The sequence below is a fragment of the Chelonoidis abingdonii genome, chromosome 10 (genome assembly GCF_003597395.2).
Source record: "Chelonoidis abingdonii isolate Lonesome George chromosome 10, CheloAbing_2.0, whole genome shotgun sequence".
NCBI classification, from domain to species: Eukaryota; Metazoa; Chordata; order Testudines; family Testudinidae; genus Chelonoidis; species Chelonoidis abingdonii.
Window position 1 is genome coordinate 43,830,279 of NC_133778.1, and position 16,278 is coordinate 43,846,556.

A 16,278-nucleotide genomic window follows, 5' to 3' on the forward strand; every position below is an offset into this window, starting at 1 on the left:
TGTTGTTCTCCTCAGGTCTCTCTCCAGTTAGTCCACATATTTTCTGAAGTGTGGCACTCAGTTGTCCCGTGGTACTTGGCCCTATCTCCCATGTCTTACATTTGAGAGTCCTGTAATACATCCCAGAATATTAACCTTTTTTGCAACTGCATCATGTTGTTGACTCGCATTCAATTTGTGATTCACTATAACCCCCAGATACTTTTGGAGGGCTTTACTTTTAGTTCAAGTGATAGAGGCCTTTATTTATAAAACCGAAGGCTCTAGGTTCTAACCACTATGAATTATCTCGTAACTGTGTCTGTAGCACAAGGGTTTGTTACAACTGTCCTTTTCACTTCACTGCAACTGAGCTTTTCACTTGTAATTCTCTAGAATGCTGTGATATCAAACTTTGCCTTGATACCACACATACTTCAACTACTAGGGCTCTAACACCCAGTACTATTTCCCAACTACCTTCAAAAGCTGTATTCCACCCAGGGTTCCAAACATCCCATCTCTTTAATGCACTCTCCCTAAGTGCCGTGCAATCTGACCCTGCCAAAGGAAAACAGCAGCAGCAGAACGACCATAAGCAGATGGATCACACTGCACTCTGTTGATCCATCATAGTTCAGCTGATTCATCACATTGTTAATATCTCCCCAAAAGAGAGAACTTGCTGTTGATTCCTCACAGTAAACGACATTAAGATTTGGAGTAACTATTGTCTATATGTAGGATTTTTAACAGAAGGAGCTCCCTGGCCCCTATATGGATTATAAGGCATTTCTAATCATAGGTAGTTGGTCTCCGAGGATACTATGTTGATGCCTCAGTCAGAATGGAATACGTAAAGTTCTCATCTTTAAAAGGGTTGTTGCACCTTTAAGAAATGAGAGCTGCATCCTAGTTCTGCTTGTTTGTTGCTGAGCAACAGATTTTCAGAGGCTTGAACAGAGCTTGTGGTGTTTGGGAGAAAAGATTACAAGAGAAAGCAGAGAGAGAGAGTGAAGAGAAGATGCTCAGAGGGAGACACCAGCCAGAGCTAAAATGATTAGGACATTACCACTGGGAGTAAAATTCAAGGCGCATTTTGATGAAAAAGAGTTTTGAGTGGAATTCTGGCAAATAAGAAGTCTAAAATAACAGGCAGACAGTGAGTAGGAGAATACATTTTATTGTATAGACTTGTAATTGGGAACAGGTATGAGAGAGGAAAATTTATTGAATTATATTAATTTCTGATTCATTAAGACACTTGGAAAATAATTTATGAAATTAGAGTATTTGTAAAATTATTTTTAGAAAAGTAGAATAAGACTTTAGGCTCAGATTCAGGCTTGATGTAAGCAGGTGTTAATCCACTTCACTTTTTTGCACCTATCCTTTATGATTTTTAGCAGAGAGAACAAATCACTTCCTTTTGTCGAATAAACATAGTGATTGCCACATGTTACTGTTTCTACTGCATTGATCCATGTTGAGTACAGGAAAGTCAAGAAAAATGTGCAAAGAGCAACTAGTAGTTGAGACAGCTTTAGTGCAGCTCCTACTAGATTTGCTAGTGGAATGTCTCTTTAGGATTATCTAGAAGAGCTGTGCCTTTCTGCAGTGGTAATGTGCAGAGCACACCCACAATAGATTCAGACACTGGAGGGAGTATCCCATTATTTGAGTCTGCGCTAGTGTTTACCACCAGTTGGCAGACATGACATAAGCTGTATTTGCAGACTTGCCACACTTTTTCCTCTCATTAAAGGACTGATTCTGTAAGGTACTGAACTCTTTCAACTCCCATTGAAGTGACTGTGAGAGCTTTCAGCAGGCATTCAGCTCCAGACAGTGTTGGACCATGTGAGCACTAGAGAACTGCATGTGGCTCGGTGCTACTTTTTTTGCACTGAAACAGAAAAGAATCAAGATTTCTTCATGTTGGTTGTAGGGTCTGATTAGGAAAAAAAAGAGAAAAGTTTGAATGTAACAGTGTGTACTGTGTAACTTACTGAAGTTAAATGGAGTGCTCATTCTGTGCATATTACACAAATGTGAGGTTACTTGGTTCAGTCCTAGGTTTTAACATAAGAAACTCAAGGATAAAGTGGTCCTGCCTTAAAAAAGTCTGGATTAGAAATACTATGGCATTATGTATTAGATCGAGGACCTTAAAAAACAAGAGGCATTACATTCGGTTTTGATGTTGCACTACTGTGGTGTGCTTGGTATGGGGCAACACCTTAAGACAACTCAGAAACGTAAAGCAGTGCAGAATGAGGCTTCTGGTTGGCAGGGCCAGCTCCAGGCACCAGCGAAGAAGCAGGTACTTGGGGCTGCCAATAGAAAGGGGCAGCACTCCAGGTCTCTGGTGGCAATTCAGTGGTGGGTCCCTCTCTTCCTCTTTGAGTTGCCGCTGAAGGGGAAGAGAGGGAGCGAAGGACTCGCCACTAAAGTGCTGCCGATTGGCTTTATCTTCTTACTCCCCCCCCTCCGCTGGAGCTGGCCCTGCCGGGTGGTTAAGCAATGTTTTGCACTTGAAGGTACATGATAGTCTATAATTTTGCATTGCCTGCCTGTCAGCTTCTAAATGGAATTTTAAGCTGCAGTTTTTCACATATGAAGCCCTGTAATACTGCCATGCCTGTGATCAGCAGAGGCACTTGGGGTATCATTCCCCTGAATTAAAAAGGGATGATGGTGGCAGGACCCTTCCTTTGAACAGTTACTGACTTCGGAATTTAGTCATTCCCCCCACCCGTTAGGTCAGAAATAGCTCAAGTTTCTTCACCTACAAGGACGTGTGGCAAGATCCTTTTTTTTTTCTAAATTGTATTATAGTGAGAGTTGAAAGCTGGAACTTTGATGAGAGGGTAAGATGAATATAGGCATAGTTTTTGTTGATTTGTTAATGTGGATTGGTTCAATCTAGTTCAGCCTACCATAGAGAGAATCTTATTTTTTAATTTTTAATATTTTTATATCATTTTAAATTATGTGAAACTACCCAGGATTAGGGGTATTTTGCTATAAATTAAAACCAGGAATAATACTGATGTCACTTATAAAAATTCATGACTAGAGTGAAATCATGCATTTAGCAGATAACTGAGCTAACCACTAATTTAATCAATACAGATGATTACAGTGATATTTTGGCACTTGCATACAATGCCTAAATGTTGCTTAATACATCCAGTTCAGATGGATGAATCTCCAGTACTTAAGAATAATATTTATTCACTGCCAAAGGGAAAATGTTACTTCACTCACCAATGTAAATAATAGCTGTTTAAGTGAGATTTATTAAATGTAATATTCAGATTTTGAAATATATGAATGTATATTATGTAATTGTAAAATTATTTTGAGAATTGGCCCTGTTTTGTGATTTGATTATTAAAATTAATGCCAGTATCAAGTCAATTGGAAAATCCAACTAGGGCTCTAAAGGGAAACACAAAAGAACACATGAATGTGGCTGCAAACTTCATTCTCGTGGTCACTAGGTGATACTCACAAATAAACAAATGCCTGTTTTGACAGTTTGATGTTTTATATTAGCTATCTGTCTGTGAAGCAGATACTGCACAAAGTCAGAGAATATTCCTTGGTAAGCACTTGGACAGGGCCGCCCAGAGAGGGGGGCAAGTGGGGCAATTTGCCCCGGGCCCCACAGGGGCCCCCATGAGAATATAGTATTCTATAGTATTGCAACTTTTTTTATGAAAGGGGCCCCCAAAATTGCTTTGCCCGAGGCCCTCTGAATCCTCTGGTAGGCCCTGCACTTGGGGTTGAGGACAGGGATGGGTTTTAGGTTTGACCTTTTCAGGACGGGTAGCTGAGGACTAGAAAAATTGACAGTGACTCATAATCTTTTGTAAAGAGAAATATTGAACACTTGATCTGGAAGGATGTTATCAGGTAATTCTTTTTAGATATTGATCATCATGGCATGATTTGTGATTCTTTTAAATGTTTGGAAAATCACTTTCTCTTGTGGAAATAGGAATAGGGTTGCCAGCTTTCTGATTGCAGAAAATTGAATACCCTGACCCTGCCCCCTGCCTTGAGGACTCATCTCTGTCCCACCCCTTATCCGAGCCCCTCCTCTCCATCCCCCCTCCCTCCATCGTTCGCTCTCCCACACCCTCACTTGCTCATTTTCTCCAGGCTGGTGCAGAGGGTTGGGGTGCAGAGGGAGTGAGGGCTCCAGCTGGAGGTGCGGGCTCTGGAGTGGATCCAGGGATGAGGGGTTTGGAGTGCAGGAGTGGGCTCTGGGCAGGAGGGTGGGGCTGATGAGTTTGTAGTGTGGGAGGGGGCTCCAGGAGTGCGAGAGAGAGAGTGAGAGCTCCAGCTCGGGGTATGGGCTCTGGGCTGGGGATGAGTGGTATAGGGTAAAGGACAGGGCTCCGGTCTGAGGCTGAGGGGTTTGGAATCTAGGAGGGGGCTCTGGGCTGGAGTGGGGGTTGAGGAGGGGAAAGGGGTCAGGGCCCTGGCTGGGCATACAGGTTCTGGGGTGAGGCCAGACATGAGGGGTTCAGGATGTGGGAGGGGGCTCCAAGCTGGGGCAGGGGCTAAATTGTGGGAGGGGGTGAGGGCCCAGCTGGGGATATGGGGCCAGGGATGAAGGGTTTGTGGTGTTGGAGGGGGCTCAGGGCTGGGGCAGAGGAGTGGGATGTGGGAAGCAAGCTCTGGGAGGGAACTTGGGTGTGAGAGGGGATTTGGGGTGTGGGCTCTGGGCATTGCTTACCTCAGGCAACTCCCAGGTTGTGGTGACATATCCCTCTGGCTACTAGGCAGAGGTTTGGCCAGGTGACTCCGCACACTGCCCTTGCCAGCAGGCATGCTGCCCCCATAGCTCTCATTGGTTGCAGTTTCCAGCCAATGGGAGCTGCAGAGCTGGCGTGCAGGGTGGGGGCAGTGCATGGAGCCTCCCTGGCCACCTGTGCACCTAGGGACTGGAGGGACATGCTGGCAGCTTCTGGGAGCTGCATGGAGCCAGGTAGGGAGCCTGTCTTAACCCCGCTATGACGCCAACCAGACTTTTAATGGCCTTGGTCAGCTTTAGAGGTTTATATTGAATAATGTTGTATTTTGGAGATCTGGAGATTAACAGCTATTATCATCACACCTGTACAAACCACAGCATTACACATCACTGGGAGGGAGGGTAGGATTGCCACCAGGGAGGTGAAAGTGTTGCCATGGCAAACCAAGGGAATCCAAACTGTGCCCTAGGCTCCTCTCTTTAAACTCCTTTGTTTGTCAGACAATTACATAAAGTTGAAAAGAATGAAAATTTAATAATTATGTAACAATCATTCAGCATAACAAGACCATAGGGAATTATGAGAGTCCAAAAAGGTGTTAGATTTATTGTTACTACACAAATTATCTTTAAAACCAAAGCAAATTATTATGCTATTAGTATAATACATGACATATGAAGTACTGCATTTTAATACCATCTTATGAAAATCTACGTATTGGTAGGTTTTTTAAGACTGTTTAATATTGCACATTATATAGAACAGTGTGGAAATACAATACCTCTGTTATAGTGGAACACTTTTAATTTGTACTCCCTGCTGGAGTTAGAAAACATGCTTATTAAGTTACTGTCTTGATTAGCAGAGACTCAAAGAAATACATTGTACTGGGAGAGAATCACATTCATTTATTTAATTCTTTATAATATGCTTATTTTAAAAACAATCCAACTATTTAAACTACTATAATAATGTCAGACTGACTTCCTGGGCAAAGAAGCAGAGAAGTAGTGTCCAGTGAACAAGGGTTTACGTCATACCTTCCATCCTTTTTCTAGCCTCACAGATGAGGAAAGTTTGGCCCCTTTAAGGTTTGCGTTTGCGCATGCATGCGCACACACACAGACCATGGGTCTGAGGGCAGGGGCTTTGTGACTGATTGATTGGGTGTACAGGACTTGTAGCATAAGTTTGTTGATTCCCATGCATCCCAGGGAAAGGCTTTCTTTGCTAGGAAGAAAAGTCTCCTCCTCCCTATGACATTAGGGTAGGACCGGTTTGGTGGACCTTGCTTGCTTGCTTCTGCTAGCCATTTGTTTGGGGCTGGAAAGGAAATTTTCCCTCACAGGGTGGGGTTATTTCACTTCCCCACAGCAGCCCAAGTTTGCCAAGTGCCCAGGGCAGTTGCTCGTTACATAGAAAGAACTTGGGGAATGGGGACGAAGCTCCTATGTCTGGCTTAGTGAGGAGAAAAATCTCTCTTCCCTGTGGCCTTAACGTTGGTAAAAGAGGAGAGCAATGGGGTCCCAGGAACAGTGCTGAACAGGTTGACCAGGTGGCTGGCTGACAGTGGCTCTCCACCAGGTGGAACAGATTACAAAGAAAGGATGAATTATTGCTGGATAGTTGCAAGGTGTGTTAAACCACATTCTGGTGTCTTGTATTTCTTTCTGTGGTGTCTAAGACAATAGGAAATTTACATTAGCAATCACAGTCCACACCTGTGTATTACTGTTAATAGGCTTACAGGAAACATCAGGTGTGCCACTTGAGTAGACTAGGGCCATGTCTACATTTACTGGGGATCGACGCTGCTGCAATCGGTGCAGCAGGGGTTGTTTTAGCGGGTCTAGTGAAGACCCTCTAAACGGACTGCAGAGCGCTCTCTGGTCGACTCTGGTACTCCACTGGAATGAGAAGAGTAGGATAAGTCGATGGGAGAGCATTACTCATTGACACAGAACGGTATAGACATCGCAGTAAATCAGACTAATCTACGTCAACTAGTAGTGTAACTTAGATCGACTTAACCCAGTAGTGTAGGCAACGTGTGCATTTTACCTGATCTTAGTTACTGAAATATATGACACTGTTTCTGTTTTCTGACAGTTGTACAAGTTCAGCATTTGTACTATTGAATTTGAGGTGTGCAGCATTCATCGTGGCGATGATTAACAAAAAAGAGTACAGTAACTTCCCACTTAACGTCCTCTCACATAAGTTGTTTTGATCTTACGTCCCTGCTCGATTACAGAACACGCTTGTTTGAAGTTGCACAATGCTCCGCTATAATGGCGTTTGCCCGCCTGCTTTGTCCATAGCTGGGAGCCTCCCATAAGCTCCCCTATGCCCTCCACATCGCCTCCCACCCGCTGACAGACCCTGTGGATCAGCACCTTCCCCCTGCTCCCCCCACCTCCTGCCCGCGCCAATCAGCTGGTTTGCGGCATTCAGGAGGCTGGGGGGAGATGGGAGGAGTGAGGACACGGCACACAGGCTTCCCCTGCCTCCTGAATGCCGCAAACCATCTGATTGCAACGGGCAGGAGGTGGGGGGAGCAGGGGGAAGGCACTGATCCATGGGGTCCACGGGTGTGGGGGGGGAGTTACCAGCCTGTTTAATACCTGTATTATATTGCTTGTTTAAAATTGTTTAAAATGTATATAATGCCTTTTGTCTGGCAAAAAGTTTTTTCCCTGGAACTTAACCCCTCCCATTTACATTAATTCTTATGGGGAAATTCTTATGGGGAACTGTTGTGCTTAAAGTCTCATTTTTCAGGAACATAACTACAACATTAAGTGAGGAGTTACTATACTGTTTTCATTTTATCAAGAAGTATGAAAGATTAAGAAGTACATCTCATGATGAATAGTTAAGTATATTTGAATATTAGGGCTTAACTACACAAACAATTAATTTGCAGCGGGGGTGTGTGTGAATCTAATAGACACTAGTCTGCCACAGTTTAAATGTTCATGTGGACCCTGCTTATGTGCATTAACAATTTGTTAATGGTCTTTGTTCTAATCCTCTAGATTGGATTAGATCAACTGAACTATTTAATGTGCATCAGCAAGGTCTGTATCAAGGTGGGCAAACTTTTTGGCCCAAGGGCCACATGGGGGTTGCAAAACTGAATGGAGGGCCAGGTAGGGATGACTGTGCCTCCCCATACAGCCTGGCCCCTGCCCCCTTCCACTTCTTGCCCCCTCAACTCCCCACTCATCCAATCCCCCTGCTCCTTGTCCCCTAATCACCACCTCCAGGACCCCACCCCCTAACCAACCCCACCTGCTCCTTGTCTGCTGACTGCCCCCTCCCAGGACCCTCTGCCCCATTCAACCTCCCCTTCTCCCTGTTCCCTGATTTCCCTGACCCCTATCTACACCCTGCCCCCTGATAGGCCTCCCGGGACTCCCACAGCTATCCAACCCCCCCGTCCCCTGAACCTCCCCCAGAACCTCTGTCCCATCCAACCACCCCCCGGGACCTTCTGCCCCTTATCCAACCCACCCACTAGCCGCCCCCTTACTGTGCCAGTCAGAGCAGCAGGAGCTCGCAGCCTCGCCACCCAGAGCGCTGGCGGCATGGTGCGCTGAGACCGTGGGGGAGAGGGGACAGCAGGAGAGGGGTTGGGGGCTAGCCTCCCTGTCCGGGAGCTCAAGGGCTGGGCTGGACGGTCTCGCGGGCCGGATGTGGCCTGCAGGCCGTAGTTTGCCCACCTTTGATCTATATGGACAGTTAGGGCGCTGCAGGGTAGATTCACACCCCAGCTTGCCGTGAACTTAATGTTCATGTAGACAAGCCTTTAGTATTGGTTCAACATATATTTGATATTTTTAAAGCAGAGTGGAAAGTAATCAGTATAACTATCAGTTATAATGGATGTCCAGTGTCTCAAATAAAATAACTTTACAGAAACTCAACTTGGGCACAGATAGGCTCAAATATACCAGTGATAATGATCAAATTAATTTGCAATTATATTTTGCATTTATTTCTAGTAATGTGATTTTATCTATCATACTTTCATGTTCGGGGAAGTGGGAACCTTTTTCCTTTAATTTGATTCTGCTATGTTGTTACTGAACTATGTGACAATCCCAGAAGATATAATCTTATCCGTATTGTGCTCATTGGTTTATCTGGATTTGCATTAAGTCAGTGTTCCTGTTGTTTAGAGGTCAGATTGTGTTGTGACTTTCTGGTTTAGACAAATGTCAGCTGGGACTGCAGTTGAAACCAGGGAATTTATTAACCCTCTGTTTCCTGACTATTGACAAGGCTGAATAGTTCTTGCATATTTTGGTTATGATATTTGAAATTAGTTCAGTCCAAACTCTTATTCTTATAAATGGTGTAGCTTTGAATACATTTATTATATGGTGCACTGAATAATGTTACACTGGAAAATGAGATCCCTTCTAAACCCCGTTTTTTCATATGCTCACAACTTTTCAAAATATTCATCTTTTGGGCTGAAATGTTCAGTGTGTAGTTGATCTTGGAAAAAACAAATGCCTATTGCTGAACCTGCTCAGGGGCATTTTTTTTTTAGTGAATTATAACTTTCATTTTTAATTCTCTCTGCCTTTCTATGTAAACAAAGGCATGAGTCCTCACTGAAAATTCTATCCATGCCCAATTTCAGATTTGTGCTAGTTTTGCTGTAATCCTGTTTATAAAAGGTGTGGTTAGAATTTCTTGGGGAGGGTTTTTTGGGTTTTTTTTAATTTGTTTTTCTGAGTGTTCTGCTCAAAAATGGCTGAAGGAAATTTGGTTAAGTTTTCAGGAACATTTATTTTGGGTTGAGATTAAACCATGGAAAAGTTCAGTCCTCATGGTGAATATTCTGGAAAGTTCCCAGGGCATAAAAACAGGGCTCTATTGGAAACTGTTTTCCAACCATTAAACCTAATATCACAAGGACTTAACTATGTGTTTAGCTTTATGCGCTGTGAGTAATACCATTGATGTCAGTGGAACAACTCGGTGTGTACAGTTAAATATAGACACAAGTGTTTGTGGGATTGGGGTCTCACCAATGGCAACTGTAATAAATTATTTTTCTTAACAGAATTATTGAGTCACTTCAGGAAACAAATGGTATTAGCTTTTATTACTTGCAACATTCGAAACTCCAAAAGTAAAGCTGATTGTCAAGTTATGAACTTTTCTCATTATCTCAATGTATCTTTGTTTATGAAGAATTGATCATCAGAAGAATTCAGTACCCATAGGTTCTGGGGAAGCCAATGAGAACTGCAGGTAGTTAATACTTGTGAAAATCAGGCCAGGTATATGCAGAGGGCACGGCACAGTTTACAGTGACCTATAAGGCTGTCTGTTTACAGACAGATCAAGGGGTTGTGAAACTAGCAATGGAGATTGTATGTATAGTCTGATTCAGTTTCCCAGACTTTTAAAATTGTATTTGTATTGTCTTGGGTTTTCCTCAGGCAAGAGAAATGATAAATTTCATGCACATTTGGCCACAGTCTATTGTTAATTTCAGTGGCTTCAGCTGTGAAGTCCCTGTTGCTTCCCCTCCAGTTTTGCCAAAAAGAATCAAGGTCACTATGCCAAAGATATAATTTGAATGGAATGGAAAAGCTTAAGTGGTTAGCCTTTTATTAGGTACCTGTGAAATAATTCAAGTCCTTTATTGTACAATGCTTTAGGAGAGGGTAGGAGTCAGATAACAGTAATTTTAAAGATTTTAGTCATTATTTGTAGCTGTCTATTCATATTTTAAGTAGGTAACTTAAATACATACAAAAAACTAATAGTATGTATTGATGGCATAAACTTTATTATTTTCAAGAGTTTGATTTCTGCTTTAGGTCTGATCCTGCAGCTCCTGCTACTCAGGAGATAAATCCCATTGATATTGTAGCAGAAGTGGATCCTTATGCAGTGATCTTCAAAGGAGCCTGTGGGAGTTAGGCACCCAGTTTCCTCAGGTGTCTTTGAAAAATCTCAACCTTAATATTTTAGACAGTTTGCATTTTCAGTTGCTGGTAGGTAAAACCAGATAAGTCATTTAAAAAACCCCAGGGAGTGTTTTTTGATTTTTGTTCCTGTTGAATTCTTGTTTTCCTAATTTTTTTTTCCTTCTGTTTCTCTAGAACTTCCTTATACAAGAGGCTAAACATTAATTAAAATTCGCAGAATGAAAAGATGGCGCAGGCACTGCTGGTACCACCGGGACCTCACAGCTTCTTCTACTTCACTAGAGAGTCTCTTGCAGCTATTGAACAACGTGTCACTAAAGAAAAAACTAATTGTCTCAAAGAAGACCATAAAGATGATGATGTCAATGAAGAAAATGGCCCAAAGCCAAATAGTGACTTGGAAGCAGGAAAGACCCTGCCATTTATTTATGGTGACATACCTCCGGGAATGGTGTCTGAGCCCTTGGAGGACCTGGATCCATATTACATCAATAAAAAGGTAGCTGTTTACTAAGCCTATTCTTATGCCGTACCTGTTGAATTTAATGCACTATTAGACTTTAAAACCCGTAGCATGGTAGTGCCCAACTTGGCAGCCTCAATGAAAATTATGTACGCCCTGTGATGTCACAGACACACACTGATTTTTGTGGCCACAGTATGAATTTATTTGTAAATGTTCCGGTTTTGGTAGGATACACTGCTTTTCAGTGATTGCCATATATTCCTCAGAGTTCTTGCCATCTGAGTTGGGGAGGGGGAGTAGTTTGCTTTCCTGCTTATTGCTTCCTGCTCCCTGTTTCTGTGTGTTTCCTGGACTCAGTGTTCCAGTTAGTGCGTGTACACATAGTGTTGGGTATATGCAGCCACTCAGGGCCTGCTGCTACATACCTAGCATTTGGACAGCTATACTGTTTGTTGTTCAGGCTGTTGCTGACTTATCTGGTTCATGGTAAATACCATAGGCATGGACTCCGTGGATGCTCCGCGGCTGGAGCACCCACAGGGAAAAACTGCTGGGTGCACCCACCGGCAGCCAAGCTCTCTGCCCCGCCCCAGCTCGCCTCCGCCTCTTCCCCTGAGCGCACGGCATCCCCGCTTCTCTTCCTAGCACTTGCCGCCATGAAACAGCTGTTTTGTGGCATAACAAGCTGTGGAAGGTCAGGGGAGGAGTGGGAACAAGGCATGCTCAGAGGAGAAGGCAGGGAAGAGGTGGGGCCGGGGCGGGGATTTGGGGAAGGGGTCCAACAGGGGCAGAGAGGGGGTGGAATTGGGGCAGGAACTTTGGGGAAGGGATTGTAATGGGGGTGGGGCAGGGGCAGATGGGGCGGGGCAGGAATGGAGTCGAGCGGGGAGCAGGGGGGATCGAGCACCCACCGGCACCAGAAGAAGTTGGCGCCTAATTACATCTTTTGGTTGACCACCTACCTGCATGTTTTTCTTCAGATTCCTTGTGTTTTGGGATGGCTGTTCTGGGGTGCACCAGCAAGTAGTTTTATGGCAACTAATGCTTCTATTCTGCACCTCATGCTGCTTATACATTGTTTGGCTGTTGACTGGAGATACTTAATCTGAAACATTTCCAAATAATGTGCAGATCTTGCAATTTTCCACTGCTTAGGCTGTGATGACATTGATATTTATGATGGATTCCCAGATCGCAAGTCCTTCTTTGATATGGCTGTGCAGAGTCTCAACACATATTTTGGGTCTGGAGATTCTGTTCTGCTAAAGAGGAAAATGTTTTTGATGGTCGACAGCAGCCCAGCAAAACTGTGTGTGAGTTTGCATGTTTGCAATGGTTGACCTAGGTCTGTGAATTTGCAGATGGTATGATGATCATGCTCAGGGATATTTTTGTGATTGGTGTAGCAAATGACCAGTTGGGCAAATGGTTACTGGCTGAAGATGCTAGAATTCTAACTTTTGATCCCACGGTTGTTAAGAGTGAGGCATCTGAGAGGGTTCAAGATGAAAGGGGTCCTGTGTCTCAGACTGCTGCTACCTTTTTGTCTACTCTTAAAGCATCAGCCACTCCTACTTCCGTCTTCCAGAATCATATGACACACGTACTTCTGCCCTACAGCTTCGACAACAAAAGTTGACAGCTCCTCATTGTTTCCACTATAGTAGTATGGATCACTTGGACAATTTCCTTGCTTGTCTAGGTAGAACTGCAATGCGCTGGTCTTGTGGGAAGGAAGGACCCTTGACATTAGTATGATGTTGTACACTGTTTCAGAGTGATCTGAGACCTCAAGTGCATACCGTGAATGTGAAGTCATATTAAATCACCTTTACCAAGGATTCTGATATTTTCTTTATGATCTTCTCATATGACAAGGTGCTAGAGCTGGTATCCTGTATTGTAGAAATTAATGGTACACTGCTGAAGTTCATGGTGGATAAAGGTGTTGAGATTATGAACTAACCCAGAGGGGAGAACACTTATCTGGACATTAGCCTGACTACAATTATTCTAAAAGTTTGGAAATGTGTATGTTTTACAGACAGTGGGTGAAGATGTAAGCTCTGAGCTCTACAAAAGCCTATTCTTGACTTCAAAATTTTACATTGTTAAAGGCAGGGCTACAGATGCTGTTCCATTACTGTCTTGTGATCTCTGCTTGCAGTTTGGTGTTATGCATAAATTAACACAGGGCACCTAACCTGTGGTTATGTCAGCCAGAATAGAAAGGGATACCCAGCAGATTGTTCAGAGACCCAATGATTTATTGAATGGTAATGAGTATCGGAGGGCTAGCTGTGTTAGTCTGGATCTGTAAAAAGCAACAAAGAGTCCTGTGGCACCTTGTAGACTAACAGATGTATTGGAGCATAAGCTTGTGGGTGAATACCCACTTCGTCAGACACATGGTAATAGTGTTTTGTCCATGGGATATGTGTATTCTCTGCAGTTGGATTCAAACACCAAGCCCTTTGCACTGCCTGCATGTTGTGTATCTCCTGCACTTGTGGACAAAATGTGAGCAGAACTGCAGCTCATGAAAGATAATGGTATCATTTGGGAGATGGAAGGGCTCACAGACTGTAGCTTACCCACGTGACTGTATACAAAAAAAATGGTGACACTTGAAGTGCACAGGTTTTAGGGTACTTAATAAGTATGTGAAACATGAATAGTTTCAATTGCTAACCTTCAAAGAGATGACATGCTGTTTTTTTGTTATGTTGGATTACCGATCCGATTATTGGCAGATATCTGTGGCTGAAAGTTCGCAGTGGTTATTGACTTTCAGCATGCCATTTGGGAGGTCCTGGTATCAATGACTCCTTTTTGGCTTAGTCTGTACCTCTAAGGTATTTCAGAGAGTGGTCTCTCACCTTCTTGATAATATCCAGGGTGCATATTGATATTTGGATGACATTGTTGTCTTTCCAGAGACCTTTCCTGAGCATAACGCTATTCTGGATCAGATGCTAACTCAACTCCAGTAAAGCTGGCAAAAAGCTGAATGTGGTCTAGTGCAGTTTTGCAAAAGATCCTGTAGCATTTCTAAGCATTCTCTGTCAGCCAATGGTATGAAACTGACACCTGAAAGGCTACAAGTTGTTGTTTCGCTACCATTACCCACTGATCATGGCAGTTCATGTTTGTTCCTTGCCCTGGGAGACCTCCTCTCCTCCATTTTAGTATCTTTGCCAAGCTGCTGTGGAATTTAACAGGGCCAGGGACAATTCTTTTGGACTAAAGAAGCAAAGCCAAGTTTTGAAACCCTGCATCAAGCCTTCTGTGGGATCCAATCCCGTGCTTATTTTGATCCATGGAAATCCGTAATGATTCAGACTGATGCATCTAATTGGTGTCTGGTGCAGTTGTGCTCTAGGAGGCATGGCTGGTTATATATGCATCCCATACTCTCATCCCAGTGGAAACAAAGTATTCCCAGATTGATCTAAAATTCTTGGCTATGGCTTTTACTATTGTATGCTTCAAAGTCAACTTAGTGGGAAGACATTTCACTGTGTGCCTATTTTGGGCCTCTGTTATAAAACCATTGACCTGTTGAGTATAAGACTGCTGCCGTGGTTTATTCAGTTGCAGCAGTATGACTTTGATTTGGTACACATCAAATACAGGTATAACTTACATGTCTATGCTCTTGGAAGAAATTCTGCTGGTTTGGCACCCTCATGTGCAGAAACAGCAGAGTACACTATATGCTTTTTACTGAAAGATATGCCAATTGACTTAAGGCAGAGTGCTTGACCCCACTCTTCAAGATACTGAACTGTGCAAGGTACAAGTGGACTGGATGGATCCAGTCCTTAAGAAAATTTTGTCTATATTCTATAAAATTTGTTCTGATCCCTTGTTAAAGACGTGCTGCTTGACATGCAGAGGAGCCTCGGAGATCATCCCAGCAGCGTTGCAACAAACAGGCCTGGATGTGGCTCATTAAGGACACTTGGGAGTTACAAAGATGAAGGAACTTCTGCATAGTTATGCTTGGTGGGCAAGGCTGCATTCATATATAAATTGTTGTGTGAAGGCCTGCTTAGCTTGCACAATGCATAGAACTACTGGCTCCTTTGTAACTGATAGTCATAGACAGATTATGAGAGAGAACTGAAGGTATGTTATAGGCTGATCAATTGGACTATGTGGCACTGTTGATCATTATAGGCTATTATTCATGTTACCCCTTTGCAGTCATAATTTCACAAGATGCCTCAAAGGAGCTCATTTCTTTCCTAACCACTTTATTTACGATGTTTCAAATAAGGGGGCACCTTTTGTATCAAGAGAATTTGAAGGTTTTTCTGACAGGTATTGATACAATGCATTATAAATCTGCTGTGTACTATTCTCAAGGAAGTGAGATAATGGAGAGACTGCATGGGACTCTGAAGTAGCATGTAGATGGCATACTGGAGGAATGTCAAGATACATCCTTAACTGTTGCACTGTGTCATGGTTTAGAGGATGTTCAGAGTACGCTTCATGAAAGCATTGGAGAAACCCCATTCTATTGGCTCTTCAGCTAACCTGTGACAACCAAGTTGTCTACGCTGATGAAAGAGGTTCATCCCATCCCTTCGCCATTCTCAAAGCTGATTCATGTAATTAGGAAATATGCAAGTCTCAGAGAGCATATCCATGCAAGACTCCATGCATTCTATCCTGGAGACAAAGTGTCTCTTAGGCGAGGATCTGGAAGTGTTTTAGATACTTATGATGTGATCTTGTGGGCTGCAGGGTATGGAGCATGGTGAGTGTATTTACCATAGGGAGAAGATATTCTTAACCAGCAAGATATTAAATTAAGGGGAGGGGAGGCAGCGTTATATTCCTGCTTATTGCTTCCTGCTTCCTGTTCTTGTTTGTTTCCTAGTTCCTGCTCCCTGAACTTAGAGTTCCTGTTCCTGTGCATGTGTGTGCATGTCTAGAATTGCAGGGGGGGGTGGCAATGTATGTGAAAGAAAATGTAGAATCAAATGAAATAAAAATCTTAAGTGAATCCACATGTTCCATAGAATCTCTATGGATAATAATTTCATGCTCTAATAAGGATATAACATTAGGGATCTATTATCAACCACCTGACCAG

At 43.2% G+C, this 16,278-nt stretch overlaps 1 protein-coding gene across 1 annotated transcript in view; it reads left to right on the forward strand.

Annotated features, from left to right (window-relative positions):
• The first annotated feature begins 1,004 nt into the window (after nucleotides 1-1,004).
• Nucleotides 1,005-16,278, forward strand: part of LOC116819305 (sodium channel protein type 2 subunit alpha-like) — a 151,691-nt gene continuing 136,417 nt past the window's right edge. The window contains 3 exon segments of the mRNA XM_032770944.2: nucleotides 1,005-1,141; nucleotides 10,595-10,771; nucleotides 10,880-11,204. Of these exon segments, the coding sequence (XP_032626835.2) occupies nucleotides 10,932-11,204 (273 nt within the window). The 5' untranslated portion in view covers nucleotides 1,005-1,141; nucleotides 10,595-10,771; nucleotides 10,880-10,931.